Source organism: Ptychodera flava, chromosome 8 (genome assembly GCF_041260155.1).
Source record: "Ptychodera flava strain L36383 chromosome 8, AS_Pfla_20210202, whole genome shotgun sequence".
Taxonomy (NCBI): Eukaryota; Metazoa; Hemichordata; class Enteropneusta; family Ptychoderidae; genus Ptychodera; species Ptychodera flava.
Window position 1 is genome coordinate 11,508,964 of NC_091935.1, and position 17,854 is coordinate 11,526,817.

Below are 17,854 nucleotides of genomic sequence, written 5' to 3' on the forward strand. Positions count from 1 at the left end.
TAGAAATACATTCAATGCAGGCTGTCCAATTGTCCAGCGCACGTACTAATTTTGGTCGCAAAAAGCTGGCATCTAAGCATGAGGGGCCTATACACTTAAGTTATATTGCAAAAGTTGCAAAATTATGTACTTGACTTACACGAGCCAAAATAAAGCATTGAAAGTGACCATAACAAGACTGATTTGGTGGCCACGTCGTGAAAGAGGGCATTTCATGTCTGTGTTTAGTCAAACATCTCTCTCGTTTTCAGTGTCTGTCTGCCCGTCTGTCACTGTCTGTCTGTCTCTCTCACACACATTCTTAGATACACGCAATCTATCTTACTCTGGAATGCTATTCGTTGCGTTGATTTCAAATTAATACTCCCTACTGATACGTTTACTAGCACTGCAGTGGGAGAAGAATTCAATGTGAAGGACAATCTATCGCGTACGTCAAAAAAGGTAATTTACACGATCGTATGCACAAAAAGTTAACTAACGTACGTTTGTCAAGCATGAAATATGGTAATACAACTTATTTGCGACCACCGAAGCTGTATCCCTTGATGACAATATAGTACTTGCCCACTTGTAGCACTACTTTTTAATGAATAGTTTGTCGGCTTTGTGAACATTTTTGTCAACTAGCCTTGATGCTATCTATGCTTATGATTGATGAAATGAGTACCTTTCACAAGTGGCATTACTGACATTTGCTCCCGACAAAGTCGTCATCCCAAAATCCACCAGGAGATAGGAAACAGACCGTTAGACATCGTAAGGACGGAGACAATAAAATCTGGCATGCTTTCAGAATAACCTTAAAGAATATTACTGCATGTGGCTGTTGACTTAAAGTGACTGAAGCTGAATGGAAGATAATTGTACCACAGTGAAGATAAAGTGCAATGAATGTTAAACTCCTTTGTGTAACATTATCATTTACAGGTGAACGCTAACAGGATAACATCTGTGAGGTTAACTATATACCCTGAAGCGATATCTCGCTCACAGATCTGTATCGGTAAAATGACACAGTACCTCGCCTAACGACAAGTAGTCTCTCTGTGATCGTATGTGCAAGCGAATCGAAGTCTCAAGCAAAAACTGATAAACAATTGTATCAAATCTACCACACACCCTGGACAAAGGAGATACGACGGCTGATCAGAATAGAAGAACTTTCCGCAAGCAACCTCTGTCGGGATTGTAATTGAGATAACTCTGTTGTTTTCGAAATTAACGTATAAATATGCCCAGCCTCAAATGCTTGAACTTTTTTTTATGCCCAATACCACTCGTAAGTTGTTTAATGTACATTCAATGGACAAAAATTGAAGGTCGACGTCAAAATTATACGTCGGGTTTTAAAATTTCATTCATTGAACAAGACCGAATACAATGTGATAAAGAAAGTGACTAACTTATTCACTTACATAAATTCTTCGGTTTGTTGAGTTGATACCTGTAGAATTCGACTGCTAACCATTAAACCATTATTTTGATTCGAAAAACTTTAATCCCGCCGACCAAGATGCATTTGTTCACTCAATTTTGAATGAGAAGACCGGGAAAATTCCAAGAGGTGCGGATGGCCAGTAATATTGTGTTCATATTACTAAACGCCAGAATCATAATATCAATAGCCGATATAGAATGCAATTTGCAGAACAGCCTGGTTTTCATATTTAAGGATCTACTTGTAACAATATTTTCGTATTTAGTTTTCTTATTCCGCTTGCTAAAACATGTGTAAATACAAATTTTAAACATTCGCCTTGTTACCAAATGTATTGTGTGCAATATGCGATATTACTGATAGTTATGACTTAAGTACAACGTACCTCATATCAAGAGTATATAGTGAAAAAATTATAGCATACGATTTTTCGAGCAAAAACGCATATGCACAAAATGGATATGCACACAACATAATGAAGATATCTGAAAAATACACAGACAATGTTTACATGCAACAACATACACACGTATATTTGTCCTTCTCTTTGCGTGATTAATGTACAGAATTGACAGAAGTGACATACTAAGAGCATTGTTCGGAAAGAGAGCAACTTAAAGATTTTTGAAATTTTGTGCTGAATACTTTCGATGGATTTTTACACATTATAATAATTTAGAAAGCAAAAACAATCATTCCTGATCAACATTACCAGAATCAATCACTGAAGTACTGAGAGAAAATGTAAGAATATCCGCATCATTTGTCGCGATTTTGGAATTGATTTCATGAAACAAAGTCTTACTTTGCCTTGTTATTTCAAAAACGAATTATTCGGACTAATAAAGGTTTTACGTATCGTTAACAAAAGTGCTGAGCAGCAAATAAGTTGAACTTCCGTCAACTGCATGCATTCATCTCAATAGTCTACTTCTCGTTCACGAGCTCCATTTCGAAAAGACATTCTGTTTCGCCCATGTGTCCTGAAAGTAGCAATGTGAACATGCGTGATTAGGAATCACAATATTAAGTTTCATGATAAGGAAATTAAAAACTTAGGATTACGAAAGGCTGAGACCAGGTCATATTTCTGTCATTGTGATGTTGTCCTGCAAAGTTTTCAATCGGGATAAGCTATCTTTTAGGCATATATTGCCGTCTGTAGTCAGTAGTCAATAGCCATTTGCAAAAGAATGCAAGTCATATCTATTTGCTTAATAAAGTATATTTCACAATGAGCATTATCTTTAGACGCCTACGAAAGGTGTATATCAAACGATCCTTTTTCGATGTGTTGATCCACATGTTTGAAACTTCGTTTTTAAAATGATTTCATGCATTCTGAAAAAAAGTTGTCGATATCGAATATTTGAGTCATCATTTATTTTCTGCTATTATGTTTAACTAATATATCATACTCTGTCGAATTTTTATCGCAAGTGGTGTTATTGATGGGGTGGCAGCGGTGGCTGTAGAAGTAGCATTAACTACTCTCATAAAACAAAGTCAAGACATCATGGTGGTGTAAAATTTGTTTATGTATAACCGCAGTCCCTCTATTGCTGAAAAATGGTATAGGGACAGTGGTGTAACCTCGTTCACCGAAACTTACCGTGTTCTATCCGTGCTTTCCTGCAGACCTCCGCATATTTACCACTCTTCTTCATTTTACGAAGAGTTGCATTAAACCATTTCAACACCTGACTGTCCTTGCGAGTTGCCAATGCCATGCCATCGCCACAATGCCATACGTCTCCTACTGGCTCCAGACCAACTGGTGTACCTCCAAACATACTTAAATCTTCTTCTTCAGTTCCATATTCGGGGTTAAGAGCTACGAAGGCGGCATCGATCTACGGTGGAGTAGATACAACCGTTACCTTAATCGTGTACAAATTTGGTTACGCTAATTTAAGTAAACTTAATCGTGTACAAATTTGGTTACGCTAATTTTCAATCTCACTCGCAGATGGACTCCGTCAAGTAATTCACTATTAGTTCGAATATGTGGTTATACACACGTCACTGAAGTAAAGAATTGAGCTTGTGTAAAACATACCTAAATCTTCTTCATCAACGCCATATTCGGGGCTAAGTGCCGCAAATGTGGCATCAATCTACACCGGATTTGGGACAACAAACGTCTTCATATATATATATATATATATATATATATATATATATATATATATATAATGTGTGTGTGGACGTGTGTGTGGACGTGTTTGTGTGTGCGCGCGCGTGAGCGATCATAGAAACACTTTATTATGTCGTATTAGAGGATATTCAGTCTCAAATTGTCAGAAGGTCATTGCTTACTTTAGGAAAACGGAATTAAAAAAATATTTTTGCTCAAGGTCCCACCTTCTGGTTTCTAAAGCTCTTAATCAGTTTTTGGGTATCTTGCACGAAGATTTGATGTGGTCCTTTTAACCTGGAGCCGACAACGTTGTTTTCTCTCAGACAACGGAAGTTGCTCTCCCATCCTATGATAAAGCCTATAAGACAAAATGATGATTTTTGAAATTCCACAATGTCATGAAGAAGTAACGACATGAATTTCGTGCTTACATAGCGAGGAACTGATCCAGGTGTTGGAGCATCAATTATGGCAGCACATGTAGGATTTGTAAATGTAGAGAACAGATCATAGTAATGGGTCAGTAACTGAATTGTTACAAAGCAAGTGTAAACCTCAACTATTTCAGTGTCTCCGAAAAGGTAAGCGATTAACTGCACGATCCTTATAAACTTGAATTCAAGATATCACATGTGTAACAGAGAACCTTAGGAAGACAACTTCGCCAATTCTTAGTTCAGTATACCTACTCATCTTCGTAATATTGATAAAAAATAAATGCTGACAATGCTGACATATTTATAATAGATAAACAGTGTTCATTAATGCAGTAACTTACTAATTTGTCATACTCGACATTGATGTATTGGCCATATTAGCGGTTAACACTTTAGCTTGAACCCTATGTTAGTGTAAACTGAGAATAAAGCCAGTATGATCTATTGAAAAAATTAATTATTAACAAATATATATTTGATTTGCATTCCTACATGTTTTTTATGGTTTGTAACAATATTTGTAATAGTTAAGGAAGAATGCAGCTCAGGGACAGATATTCAGATTTTAAAATTGTCTTCCGATCTACCACTTTGAGGGGGGTTCATTTTTAAAGCGATCGAAGAAAGAAACTTTTCACCGTCTTAGTTTTTCGAAAATTGAAATTGTATTTTTCTCCATAGAGTTAACACTATGTTGATGGGCATTTTGAATTGAAATTTTGGTAAATTTTAGGGTCTTCGTTTCTCTTGTACAGAAATTGGCACAATTTTGAGCAAAAGTTTAAGTCTTAAACTTTCAACGCGCATACTACCTTAATACGGTTTTGTCTTTTTTAAAAACAACACAACTCAAGTCTTAATAGCAGCAAAAAGTTCTCACCTATATTTCTACCAGATATATCGTTCGGGTTAAAGTTACCAGGGTTTCCAGTCGGGACAAAGTAACGAGATGGTGAACTGTAACCTATTAGCATGTCTGAAAATGCCACCGCATTCGCTAGCTCACTGTTGGCTGACAGCAGACATCCATCATAATATTTGCCAAGTAAGCCTTCAAATAACATAGGAAGATGGATGAGAGGGAGAGATGTTAGAACATATGGCTGGACAGAAGAGGAATGGAAAGTTGAAAGGAGATGAATCGGATATATAGAGCAGCTAACTTCATGGGTGTAAATCCTTTATTAGCTCCCACTTTGTGTGTATTGTGTGTATGTGGTATATATATATATATATATATATATATATATATATATATATATATATATATATATATATATATACTATATTTAACTATATATATCTATATAACTATATAAGTTACAATTTTAAAAAATTGCTCTTTTAAAAAGGTGCCTACCCCCTTCAATTGGTAAATAGAAGCTCCCAACCCCCTATAACATGTGTTTGTTCTGGACCACTTTGGGGATGAGAGCGTTTTTTCTTTGGTTTGAAGGCTTCAGACCCATTTTGAGCGAAGATGGTGGGGGGGGGAGCATTAAACCTTAGTTCATGAGCCCTGGGCACCCGTTGTTGCATTTTGCACCAAAATCGCGCCCGAAGTAATAATAGCAACCTTACCACATGCCTTGTTCTTTCCTATTATACATCCAGTGGTTAGGAGTATTCCAAAATGCACAGCAATGAGGAAAGGAGAAAAAACCCGCTGGTGGCTTAAATTGAGCTCTGTAGAGCCTTGTGGCCGAAGATGCATTGCAGAGTTTTGTAAATTTCACACACAAACTAAGAAAGGATCGTGCACGACGTCTTGCTATGTATGTGGTAAGTGGCGACAAATCGGTTATCTCTCTGTGGAGGGTGTGGCTACCAAAAAGACGTCTCAAAACTATGATATTGAGAGCAATGGGCTCTCGATAGGAACAAAGGGTATTTAAAAAGGAATACGGCCGGATGGTGGAAATTGAATGCCCTTCGAATTGAGGTTAGGTTTTTAGAGAGAACTGCCCATCAGCTATTGGCTATCTGTTTTGAGAGTAGCAGAAAAAGGAGCCACCAAGAGCAAAGGGGGTACCCACTCATCACTTAGACGAACCACCAAGCAGGCATTTGACATCCATCTACAGAGTAACAGCAAAGGGGATACCTACTCACCAGGATGCTCCTCTTGAAGCCTGCGCCTATCCCTAATCAAGAGGACATTAATGGACATGGGCTCACCTTCATTTCCACACATACCATAAGGACCTAGCTGCGGAGCTGGAAGATGGGTGTTTCCTAATGACATCATCTTTGGGCTGATACCTTAAGCTTTCTTGGACAGTGTAATACCCCAGATCAGACTGAGACTCACTGAAGATATTGGGGACCATGGCAGCCTAAAGTTCAAGTTGGCGATGAAGGTCCTCCCTAGGCTTGACAAACCAGATGATTTCCCAGATTAACAACAGCCTGTGTTCTGCCACAAGCAAGTGCTACTCCTAAAAGCATGTGAGATTGATGAGGCACTAGAAATGGTCTTCCTGCTTCTCCTACTGATGTTGGACAAAAGGACATAGCTAGGGGCCCAGGCTAATTGATTAATAGAGTTACCACCGTCTGGCTGGACATCGCTAAATACCATTCCCTTGGGGGCGGCTCTTACATCCTACTGCAATGAGTCATAGAAACAAGAACTTTCAAAAAAGATGATAACTCCCTCCGCTGGCCATTCCACTCTGCTTTGCTTCCTGCAAAGCATCATTTGGACAGGCCATCGATGTGCCCCATCAAGGACGGGCTGGACGAGGCCTTCAACAGCATCAATACTCCAACCCACCTGTCCCAGCCTGGTAAAGTTTAGAGATAGGAAGGCCTGGCATGTCTAAGGCCTGGACAAAGGTGTCATTGTCTTCCACAATCTGCAAGCAGCTCACGAAAATGGCGCGGATCGATGTTATGTTGATTGAGGTGGCTTGGAAATCCCCTACACATGGGAAATCCCCTACACCCATGTGAAGGACTTAAACCAGATCTTGAATGACCAGTCAAAGAACATCAATCGCAAACACTTATGCGTACGTTGATTCATGGCTAAACTAGGCAGGACCTGCTTGAGGCCCATGAACCGGAGTGCCAGGGAGTTGGGAAGACAGGGCTGAGATGCCAGAAGAGGGCAAAAAAGCAAGTCTTCAAAAACCAACACAAGCAGCTCCCCGTCCCTATATGATCTACTCTGACTTTGAGGCCCTAGTCACTAAGGTGCGTGGAAAGCCCCTTCCCCTGTGGCCAGTAACACCCAGGTAATTCAGCATCATCAGCCCTGCAGCTTCTGCTACATGGTTGTGTGCTACAACAGTGCGACAACCCCATTCCCCTGTGGAGTACAGAGGGCCCAATCCAGCAGTGTTCCTTAGAGTTGTCTAAGAAGAGGAGCGCCTGATCAGGCAAACCTGGCCGCCCCCAAAACATTGTGTATGACCTTAGAGGACTGCAAGGCCTATTGCTCAGCCACAACCTGCCACATATGCCACAAACCTCTCATCAGAGACTCTGTTCACGACCACTGCTATGTCAAGGAGCAGTAGCATCAGGCACTGCACAGGAGCAGGAGGGCCCCCTGCGATCCAATGCCTTGCCACAACGGGCGGTCAGGCTACAGGACAAGGATGTGCGTTTTGAGTAGTACAAACCTAGGGCTGTCAAAGTGACCCCAGCCCAAACTTTGCCTGGGGTCTTCAAAATACGGAAACAATGCTCTCATCCCCTAAAGTGGTCCGGAACAAATAACTGTTTTAGGGAGTTGTGAGCTTCCATTTAACAATTTAGGGGGTAGGAACCTTCTTTAAAAAAGAGCTTTTTTTTTATTTGGTAAAAGAAAGCTCCAATGGCCTCTTCAAGTGACTCTGGATTTTAGTCTTTTTAATTGCGTGAGAGCCTCTATTTGCCAATTTGAGAGTCCCACAACCCACTAGTGGTCCAGAGAAAAACATTCTGTAAGCTACTAGCCTGTTCGATTCGATACCAAAGTAAAACATTCCGTATTAAAGTACATACTTAAAATTTACAAAAATTTCTGATTATTTGGAAGTGAATATTCACAAACTGCACGTTATTTGTTTTCCATAGTATATGAATTATAAACTCTACTACATCGCATTACCTCGTCCTGCTCCTTCATAGTCATATCCTTGTAGATCTGATGTGTGGCACCTGTCGTATGTGTCGTACGTTAACAAGCATTTCTTGCCAGCCTCTTTGCACACTGAAGAACACGAATAGACATTGAATTTTCTTCAATATTTAGCTCATTACCTTTGAATTTTAATGGCTCTATACGTGTACGAGGACGAACATGACTGTATACAGTTGAGTAGTAGTTGTAGTGGAGAACTATTTACAAACACATTTGCTACTTGGAAATAGGGGGTGTCGTCCCTTGATTTCCTAAACAAGTTTACGATAATAAATAACTGCAATCTACGATGAGTAGATTGTGAAAGAAAAAAGCTATAACATCAACTAACCTTCTTCAACTAGGTCGGGAAAGAAGCCTTTGGTCTCCGTGTTATCTCTTCATTATCAGCGATTAAATAAGAAGAGAATATTTTCTTGAGTGAGAGATGCAAGTAGTAATCGGAGTTTTTAACTTGTTTTGTGCCTCAAGATTAAAATTTTGTTACAAAATCATTAAAATCACTGAATGACTATGCAGGATTTCTATCATTGATATCTCCTTACTCTTGACTCGACAGTGTCTTTGTAATTCTATATACTTGTATGGCAATGTGACTTAATTTATTTTGTAACCCCTAACTGACCATCGCAATCATTCAACAATCACATGTACAGGTTTGCATAGAAACCAGCATAAACACAACCTTGCAAGGACGTGTCGTAGATTAGAATAATTCGTCATACAAAGCATCATCATCAGCATCATCATCATCAGCATCATCATCATCATTAGCATCATTATCATCGTCAATTCATTCATTACAGATGTACACGATATTCTCTTATCACAACATCTAACACAGAGTTAAGTTAAACGCCACTCACAAATAATATATTGAGGAATTCAATAAGGGTTCCGCTTGGAAAAGATAGACTCTGTCATCTTGCACTGCTTTCCGTTTGTCAAGAAGGGCTTTTTCCAATCCCTTTTGGATTTGATTAAACATAACAAGCGTCATGGCAAAATCCTCCTGCCCATGCAGTCCTCGGAGAATGGGTAATACAGGTGTATGAAGACCACGCTACAATTCGCAAGGGAAGTAACTGGTTTGTTATCAGGTACATTGGAAAAGTTTAACTGTCATAGACACCGCAGCAATATAGTGATCACAGGCTTTACATTATATTGCCATATGTACTTGATCGACGGTGATGAGAACCTTAGAAACTGAGGATAATCTGTAATTATTAGATATATAATGTATATAACAATCAAAATATGACGGACAGCAGCTTTAAATTTTGTCATAAAAATAACACCGAACGGGCATTTATAGTCCTAACTAACAAAATTGCTGTCCCGTTTGATGGTCTATGTTTCCATAGCATCCATTTAGAGCTCGAAAGCATACATTGTCCCTAAATTCCATTAACAATAGCACTACCTGCTACCAAAATAGTAAAATAATCGGTTTCTCAAATCACAGCAAACAAATTTTATCTCTGTTTCCATGCCACATGCTTCAATGTTAGCTATGTTACTTTGAATTTGTATTGTTTTGTTTTGATTTTCATTAAAAAATTCAGAAGTGTTTACTCACAAGACGTGGCTTAGCCAAGCACCCTATACAATGGCCAAGATTGCACAAAATTATTTTTACTCCATGTAGGACATTTCCTGAGACATGTCATTTGACATTTCAATGTAAGCAGTCACATGATATGTATTTGAGAACCAATAAGCTATGTGACTGTGACAGAATGCCAATAGCTCGCTATCATAAGAAACTCACTTATTGGATCAAGAGTCACAATCTATTTTTTAAGGGTAGGGTCACATTGGCTCATTTCCTCGATTATTTAGCTTTGGAATGGCAAAAGGATATGCCATGCGAACACAATATGATAAATGCGAGTATCAATCGAAGATTTTAGGATCCAAGATGAATGTATGATTAATAATCAATTCTGACTAATTTCACTTGCAGTGAACTCAACTGCGCATCCTCATATCAGCAGACTTTACTGAGACGTGGCTGGAAAGATCAGGGCAGCAAGAACGCAACACAGAGTGGCTTATGCGTTCCGTGCGTGTGACGTTTTGCACAGATTCGGATAAAGACGTATCGACTTTATTGCACACTTCAATTTATATTCACACAGTTCCATTGACTAGAGAACTTTGCTTTTGAATACAGTGATAGAAACTTGAAATACTGAAATTTCAATATGTGTTTTGTATCACCGTACAATTCTATGGTGGTAATCATAACAAACGAGCACGTTGATTTCAGAAGTTTGAATCTTATGAGCATAGCAGCGCTATTGTGATGTCTGCCGTCGTCTTAGATTCCATATGATTGCCTTGGTACTCGGACGCTGTTCAGTGCAAATTTTTTTATCCTGTTTTTTACTTAAAATATCTCAAAATCAGAAGGTATTTGATAAAAACAATAGTAACAATGCTAAATGAGAAAAACGTCAGTATTGAACATCAAGTTTTGTTCTCGGAAAAGATGCATGTGAAAGGTGGCCTTTTCACTTAGAGCATGACTGCAAAATAACAAGAGAATGCGTAACATCATCAGAACATGGTCAGAGCGCTCAGAAAGTGATGATGTTTACGTCCATATCCGTTTACGTATGCAATCTTAATCTCTCTACGTGTGACAGAAAATTGTACAAGGTATGGTCATTGATTTTACAATTGATTTTACACCCATGCACTCAAATCATTTCGTCGCAAGTTGTATTCTGCAATCCTTTGATAAAATCTCGAAAATTGCTGATAACCAATTATGTGATTCAGTTACCCTCAATAACATTATTTGATCACTCATGGAGGTAGTAGAGAAGGAGTCACAACTAAGAGGAGATCAAAGGGACCATGTGTTTTGCCGCTGTTTGCCTTACTAACTACTCCATTAGCACCAACGGGAAATGCGAACGCGTTTTCTCGGATTTAGGAAACAAGATTAAGTTCGTTCGGGGTCGTTCGGGTGTTTCGGCTGTCCCTCGGCAGTTGACAATTCTTCAAACATGGCGTCACGTGTTCAAGCGTCGCATCGGGAAGTTCGAGTCGTTCCACTGATTTTGATGTACACGATGTTAAAGAGGTCGAGGAACAGATAATTGAGGAAGGGAGCTTTTGTATCTGCAAATGCGCGGAGACTGAGTTGATGATAGCTTGCGATTACACAAAAATGCCATACATCGTAGAGCAGCATTGTTAACACGCCAACTTTTTCCAAATCCAGTTCTTGGTTCTTGCCGTGTTTTATCATGTTGTACTGGCATTAATGATAAGGTTAAATAAGAAAGCATAGCTTTTAACTGCTACGTCCATGACTTTAATGAATGGTCGCGATATAAAAACAACACGTACGATGCATTGAAACAAAGCGTCGCCTATGGCGTCACTGGCGTCGCGTCATAAACACCCGGGAAACGCTACAAGTTTAACCCACGCTCACGGCAGTGCTGCAGTCCGCTGCACCATACTCAGTACATGATTGAAAAGTTCGTGATCAGAACTTTCATTCTAACAAGGAGAGGTCCCTGCGATCGAATGTAAAGTATATAAAAAACGACGTTAAAATTACCAAGATTTTGAGAATGAAAAACTTAAATTCCTTGTAACTTCACTTTTCGTGGACGGAACGTGTCGGTTCTTACACTATCATGACGCACTTGACCCAAGCTACGCAAATACAGTCTTTGCGCAGACGTTATGACACTGTGGAGAAACTGAGTCGCATTGGCAAACCCAGGTTAATTTCACTCGGTTCGGTTGCGAAGGTACCGTCGGCAACGCACATGGCGGAAAGGGGTGTTAAACAATGGACATAAAGGGATTAAACCAATGGTGCACAATAGTAATAAACGTAATTATCTCAGTTGTGACTCCTTCTCTACTACCTCCATGGATCACTATATGAAGGGTTTTGCCCTAAAACTTATGATGATGAAGATGATGATGATGATGATAATAATAATAATAATAATAATAATAATAATAATGATAATAATAATAATAATAACAATTATTATTATTATTATTATTATTATTATTATTATTATTATTATTATTATTATTATTATTATTATACTTTCTACAAGTTTAGGGGCTATAAGTATTATATAGAAATCTAATAATAGTTCATTGAGGCTGTGTGGGAATTCTGATAGAGAGGTGTTGTATATTTTAATTTTTCCATAGGGGTGACTTCCCATTGATGTACGTGCAGCGCAGTTTTCTTGCATCAAAAGTCTCTCTCTCTCTCTCTCTCTCTCTCTCTCTCTCTCTCTCTCTCTCTCCCCTATGAAAAAGATTTCCAATATAAATTAACTGTCTCTCTGTCTCTCTCTCTCTCTCTCTCTCTCTCTCTCTCTCTCTCTCTCTCTCTCGGCATGGCAGTGAAATTGCCATGCTGCGACCACCGAACGAATATTTTCCATACATTAGGGGTAACATTAAAAGTTCATTATATAAATCTAACCAGTGTAGTCTGGCAGTGTAGTCTGGTAGTCGCGTTCTTCTCTGTTGGAACATGCGCGCGCCCTTCAGAGGCGCGACTTGTCTGGTTCCCTGCCCCCTTTCTACCGTTGGCTGCGCTACACTCACGAAAGGGGGCAGGGAACCAGACTAAGGCGCGACGCGATTCCCAGAGCATGCGCAATTGAGAGTGCATGCGCGTGACAGTAGAACGTCTCGTGCTATCGTGTCGTTAGCTTAAAAAATGATGGAATGTCAACAGAAACTGGAATTACTGCAGAGAATACTTTTCAGGATATCACATGTGAGTGTCCTAGGTACCAAGTAGGACGTTTAGGAAATCCTTTCAGAACTTCACGCCGCCTGTGGCCATTTTGTGGAGTATAAGCTTATAAGCTTACGTAACTACAGCGTAAACAGTATTTCCACTTTACATATTGCCGGAACATATGCGATGGAAATGTTTGCGTTTCACGTCGTTCAATTATTCAGATGGAAATGCCGCTCTCTACTCCAAACTTTGAAAAAACAGGGTGACAGACTTTGGAATGCTAACTGTTGAATAACAATGACGTAATTTAATGGGAAGACATTTGTATTCGAGCACGGCTACAGTACAGTTTTTGATTCGAGAACTCTCATCATGTTGGATTCACTGAATTCGAAACAGTCAGTTCTATGCTCAACAATCCAGAGGGTGAGTCGAACTCTTTCCTATGTCCATGTAGAACTTGTACAAAAATAAGCGAATCCACAGGCCTTTGGCGAATCAATAAATGCGTTTTTCACCAAGCTGAAAGGTGGAAATATTAATTATTTTGTAGCACGTCAGTAGTTTGATATGACTAACGCCTTTCACAATAATACTGGCTATTCCATTGAGCATCGTGCTACAGGTCAAATCTTATTCCCCGGTTGATATACATATGTAGAGATTTTTATAGACACTATTCTATAGCTATTTACATTTCTTTATCACTTTTTGCGGTTTTGCGGTTTCCTTGTTTTGTTAGCCGATTAGCCGGCACACGCCAAAACGACTAGTCTTTGCGGTTTTCTATAATTTTGAGTTGGCACGCGCCAAAACGATTAGTCTATTGCGCTCGTATTTCTGGGCACGTATAGTCTCACTATTTACCTCCGGTTGGTTGGTAACCGCAGTTTAATTGACAGCCGATTCTTTATATGTAGGGTAAATTGTTGCAATAAGTGTTTCCTACTACGTTCGCACAAGTGAGAGCCCTATACTATGTCAAGTAGGGCAGTATTAAACGTGATATCTTGTAATATTTCCCTTGTCTTGCCTGCTGGGTTTTTAAAAAGTGTTTAAAGGTATACAGGCACCATGTTCAAATTAAGCCGTTGCTACCATGGAAAGGGATCTTGCTAGTCATAGAGTTTATGGGGTCACCCAGGTCACCTTAAAATAATGCACCACTACATGGTCATAATTTTACTATAGTTAAACAATCAGAAATAATTTGTCTTCATTATTCTTCCTGGAATGAGACAAAGAAATCATTAATTGTCAATCCATAAAATAAATAAGTACCAGCGAATCTTGGGTGCTAAGGGGAATTGGGGTCACAAAATTAATTTTAGATACCAGTAGAATTAATTTTATCACATAAAATTAATTTGAAGGCATAAACTTAATTCGATGAATGCCAAGTTAGTAATATACTACATAACACTTATTTGAGATGACTGCATGAAACAAAATTAAAAAAGCTTGAAAATTATTTCTGGTCTATATAAAATTAATTCTAACACACTAAAATTAACGGAAAACATAATTTTGACCAGAATGGCCCCGATATACATTATCTTTATTATTATACACCTGCGTCTGCAATCTTTGGAGTTTTCTTCGTACAGTAAATTTCGGTATCAGAGGACGCAGAGTCCAATAACTTTGCCGCGGAGTACAATAACTTTTGGTGTTATTGGACACTATTTGACATTTGACCTCAAAACACCATTACGTCAATGCGGGGAAATACTTCTAAACATTGGGTACTTCACAACGTTAGTAGTGGTGAATCAAAAGCCTGTGAATTCGGGTGAAATTATGCTGCCGGCCTACAATTTCTCACACGTACACTGCACTGCGCGGGTTTGAAATTTCGTTCTGTGCGCTTAGCGGACGCGCTCAACGCGTTCTCAGTTTGCTCGCGATCGCTCAGTGCAGTGCGGGACGGTCATCCCCAAAAAGGCTTTAATTTTGATTTTTTTCGAGGTAAAATTGGATTTAAAAAGGTATATAATTATAAGGTTATTCCCAAAATACTGGGATTTATGTCCGAGTACATTTTTAATAGGAATAAGGGAAAAAGGAACACTTTCAATGCCAAAATAGTTACCATGGCAACTTGAAACACTAAAATAAGTATGGTTTCTGTGTTCTCTGACCCGAATTCCCCCACTAAATAATTTTCATATCAATCATAGTAACTTTTCATGGAATATTGGAAAAATTGATATTTTCAACCCCTAAAATGGTTACCATGGAAACATGGGGCAGTGAAATCGATATCATATTTGGTCTTTTCGACCCAAAATACCCTAATTGTGAAATTTTCACGGAAATTGAACCTATTATTATTCGCGTTATTATTTCTATATAATACTTATATTAATTAGTTACAAAGCATTAATATCGCGTTTTAATTTGAATTTGAGAGAACCGTTGTCGCTACTCTATGAATCATCATGTAATACAACAAATATGATCTTACCTTCTGAAAATAACGGAACATCATTGCACGTGACATTGAAACAGGAACTCGTCCTGACAACAGAACACGGAGAAGACCAGCTGACTCATTGTCCATGGATCGTCCAGATGGTAGGCCAAGCTTCTCCAGCACGTCATGTACATGATCATTGCCGTCCGTAAATCCTACAGGCAAAACAATTCAATTTGAAGACCAAAAGGCAAGCTTGATAACACTGCACTCTATAGTCAGCACTCGCTGACCGGTTTTACATTCTTGCAATAAATATATTATACTTGTAATGAGAAAACATCACCATAAAGATTTTTTTGTTAATCAGTAGCATTCATTGAACAAGCTCTTAGTTGGTAGGGTGAATAAGACACTGTTACATGATAAATAGTCAAACAGGTCTCAGATTATATATGTGTAGTCAATACAGCAGTCGATGGTAATGATTTGTCTTGGTATATGTTCCTGACAGGACAATGGGGATTCACAAGAAATTTGCTATCGTCAACTAAGCAAGAAAGTTGAATCTTCAGAGTAGTACAAAACATACCGTTAACCAAAAGGCCGAGGAAGAAACTCGTAATCACCAAGCACAACTTCATCCTTGCACCTGTGAAATGGTCATAGAAACGCTACCTGTGGAGTGTTTGTCTTAATACTGTCAATAGGCTGTCAGGTTTTCAAATACTGAGATGTTTTATTGAAGTTGACTTTTGCACTACAGATAATAGAAGTCCAAAAAAACAATGATTGAGTCATAATTTATAAAATGATTAAAAAGGAGACTTTAGTCTCTGTATTTCCTTACATTAGCAATTACCGATGCACCTATCCCTTGATCACTTTCCTATCTAATTTAACATTAATTAGCATAAAACTTTTCCACAAAACTGTTCCTTCCTATTCTCACGAAAACTGTGGAGAATGAACAATTAATAACCTTTGACTTCATGTTGTATAACTGCCAAATTAGTCGCGGGATAAACTTCGACAGATCTATCCATCAAATCCTGAGCAAACATGTTTTAGAACAATGTAGGTTTTAATAAAAGTACAAAACACTCAGTTTGCATAAGGCTAGGTGACCCATAGGTCATGATACTGACCTGCTTTTGTCTGAAATGTAAGTCCATGTCACGTACAGCATTGTTTTCGTTAAAGATCCAGAATACGATTACTCACTCCGCCTAGTAAAACAGAGCATTAGAAAGTAATTTGATATAGGCTCGGAAATCCACGAGCCCTCAATTAACGGTCGAATTGTGTCGAATAATTGGCATCAAAGCATTCCGGGCTTCATGGCTACTCGATATACACTCGAGAGTTGCAAAATTAACTGCAATGTACTTGAATACCTAAATACGGCACAGGAGGTACAGATATATTTCTTAAATTTATATTCGATTGTAATTTGTTGAAGAGCTGTCTCTTTCTCTCCGTCCCTCTTTTTCTCTCTCTGTCTCTCTTTCTGTCTGTCTGTCTCTGTTTGTCTCTGTCTTTCTGTCTCTGTCTGTCTGTCTGTCTGTCTGTCTGTCTCTGTCTGTCTGTCTGTCTGTCTGTCTGTCTGTCTCTCTCTCTCTCTCTCTCTCTCTCTCTCTCTCTCTCTCTCTCTCTATATATATATATATATATTTATTTATTTATAATCCCATGGTATTTTTCTCTGTTTGACGTCATCGTATACGGGTGTTTTTCGCGGAGCCGTACAACTTCGAGCCGAAGGCGAGAAGTTGTGCGGCTCCGCGAAAAACACTCGTATACGATGACGTCAAACAGAGAAAAATACCATGGGATTATATATTTATCACATGAACAGTCTTCTTATTTTTCTTTTGACGTAGATGGATCAAAATTATCGTAACAAATTGCATGAATTTCGTCGCGCTTTGTGTTTTACTTACGCGGATTACTTTCATTTAAAGAGTAAAGCGGCCCGTCACCCAGGAGATACCAACTGGGATCGCCAGGTACGACGTCCACACGACTCGACTGGAGCCGAGACGTTACTGAGCCATTATTAAAATAACGATCGTCGGTATCTCCATTCGATTCTCGGGAAAAGCTCTTGTTTCGACTTGAAATTTCGTTGGACAAATATGCCTTCTATGTTTCCATGTCTGGATTTATCGGGTCACCTTTTTGTAGAAATAATGAGCGAGCTAGCACGGCATCGATCACAACAAATCTGTTCGTGGCGCGACGCCTGCATATATGAAAGGTCCCGTGAAAGAAAAAAGTTCCGGTTGATGACGTACAACAGGGGTAATTCGGATTTCTTATCCGTCCTGTTCTACGTCACACAGGTGGGAATTCGGGCCAGTTCATGTGATAAATATATATATATATATATTCTTTGCCAATGGAAGCAAAATATAGTGCCCAATACATTTCTGCAGGGCGATTATACTGGGAACTGTGGAACTTATAGCGGTTACTCTACAGACTTTTTCATGTTCTAGGCAATCTTCAGGAGTGAGGCTTTGGTGGGAATAGGACTGT

General features: G+C 38.9%; 1 protein-coding gene across 1 annotated transcript; it reads right to left on the bottom strand.

The window, feature by feature from the left end:
- Positions 1-1,947: 1,947 nt before the first annotated feature.
- Positions 1,948-16,038, bottom strand: LOC139138481 (uncharacterized). The gene is made up of 9 exons (XM_070706873.1): positions 15,906-16,038; positions 15,365-15,528; positions 9,017-9,213; positions 8,482-8,528; positions 8,118-8,219; positions 4,899-5,069; positions 3,806-3,939; positions 3,054-3,294; positions 1,948-2,424 (listed from the first exon to the last, which is right to left on the bottom strand). The coding sequence occupies exons 1-9, from the start codon at positions 15,955-15,957 to the stop codon at positions 2,369-2,371; spliced, it is 1,164 nt and encodes a 387-aa protein (XP_070562974.1). The 5' UTR covers positions 15,958-16,038; the 3' UTR covers positions 1,948-2,368.
- Positions 16,039-17,854: the final 1,816 nt, after the last annotated feature.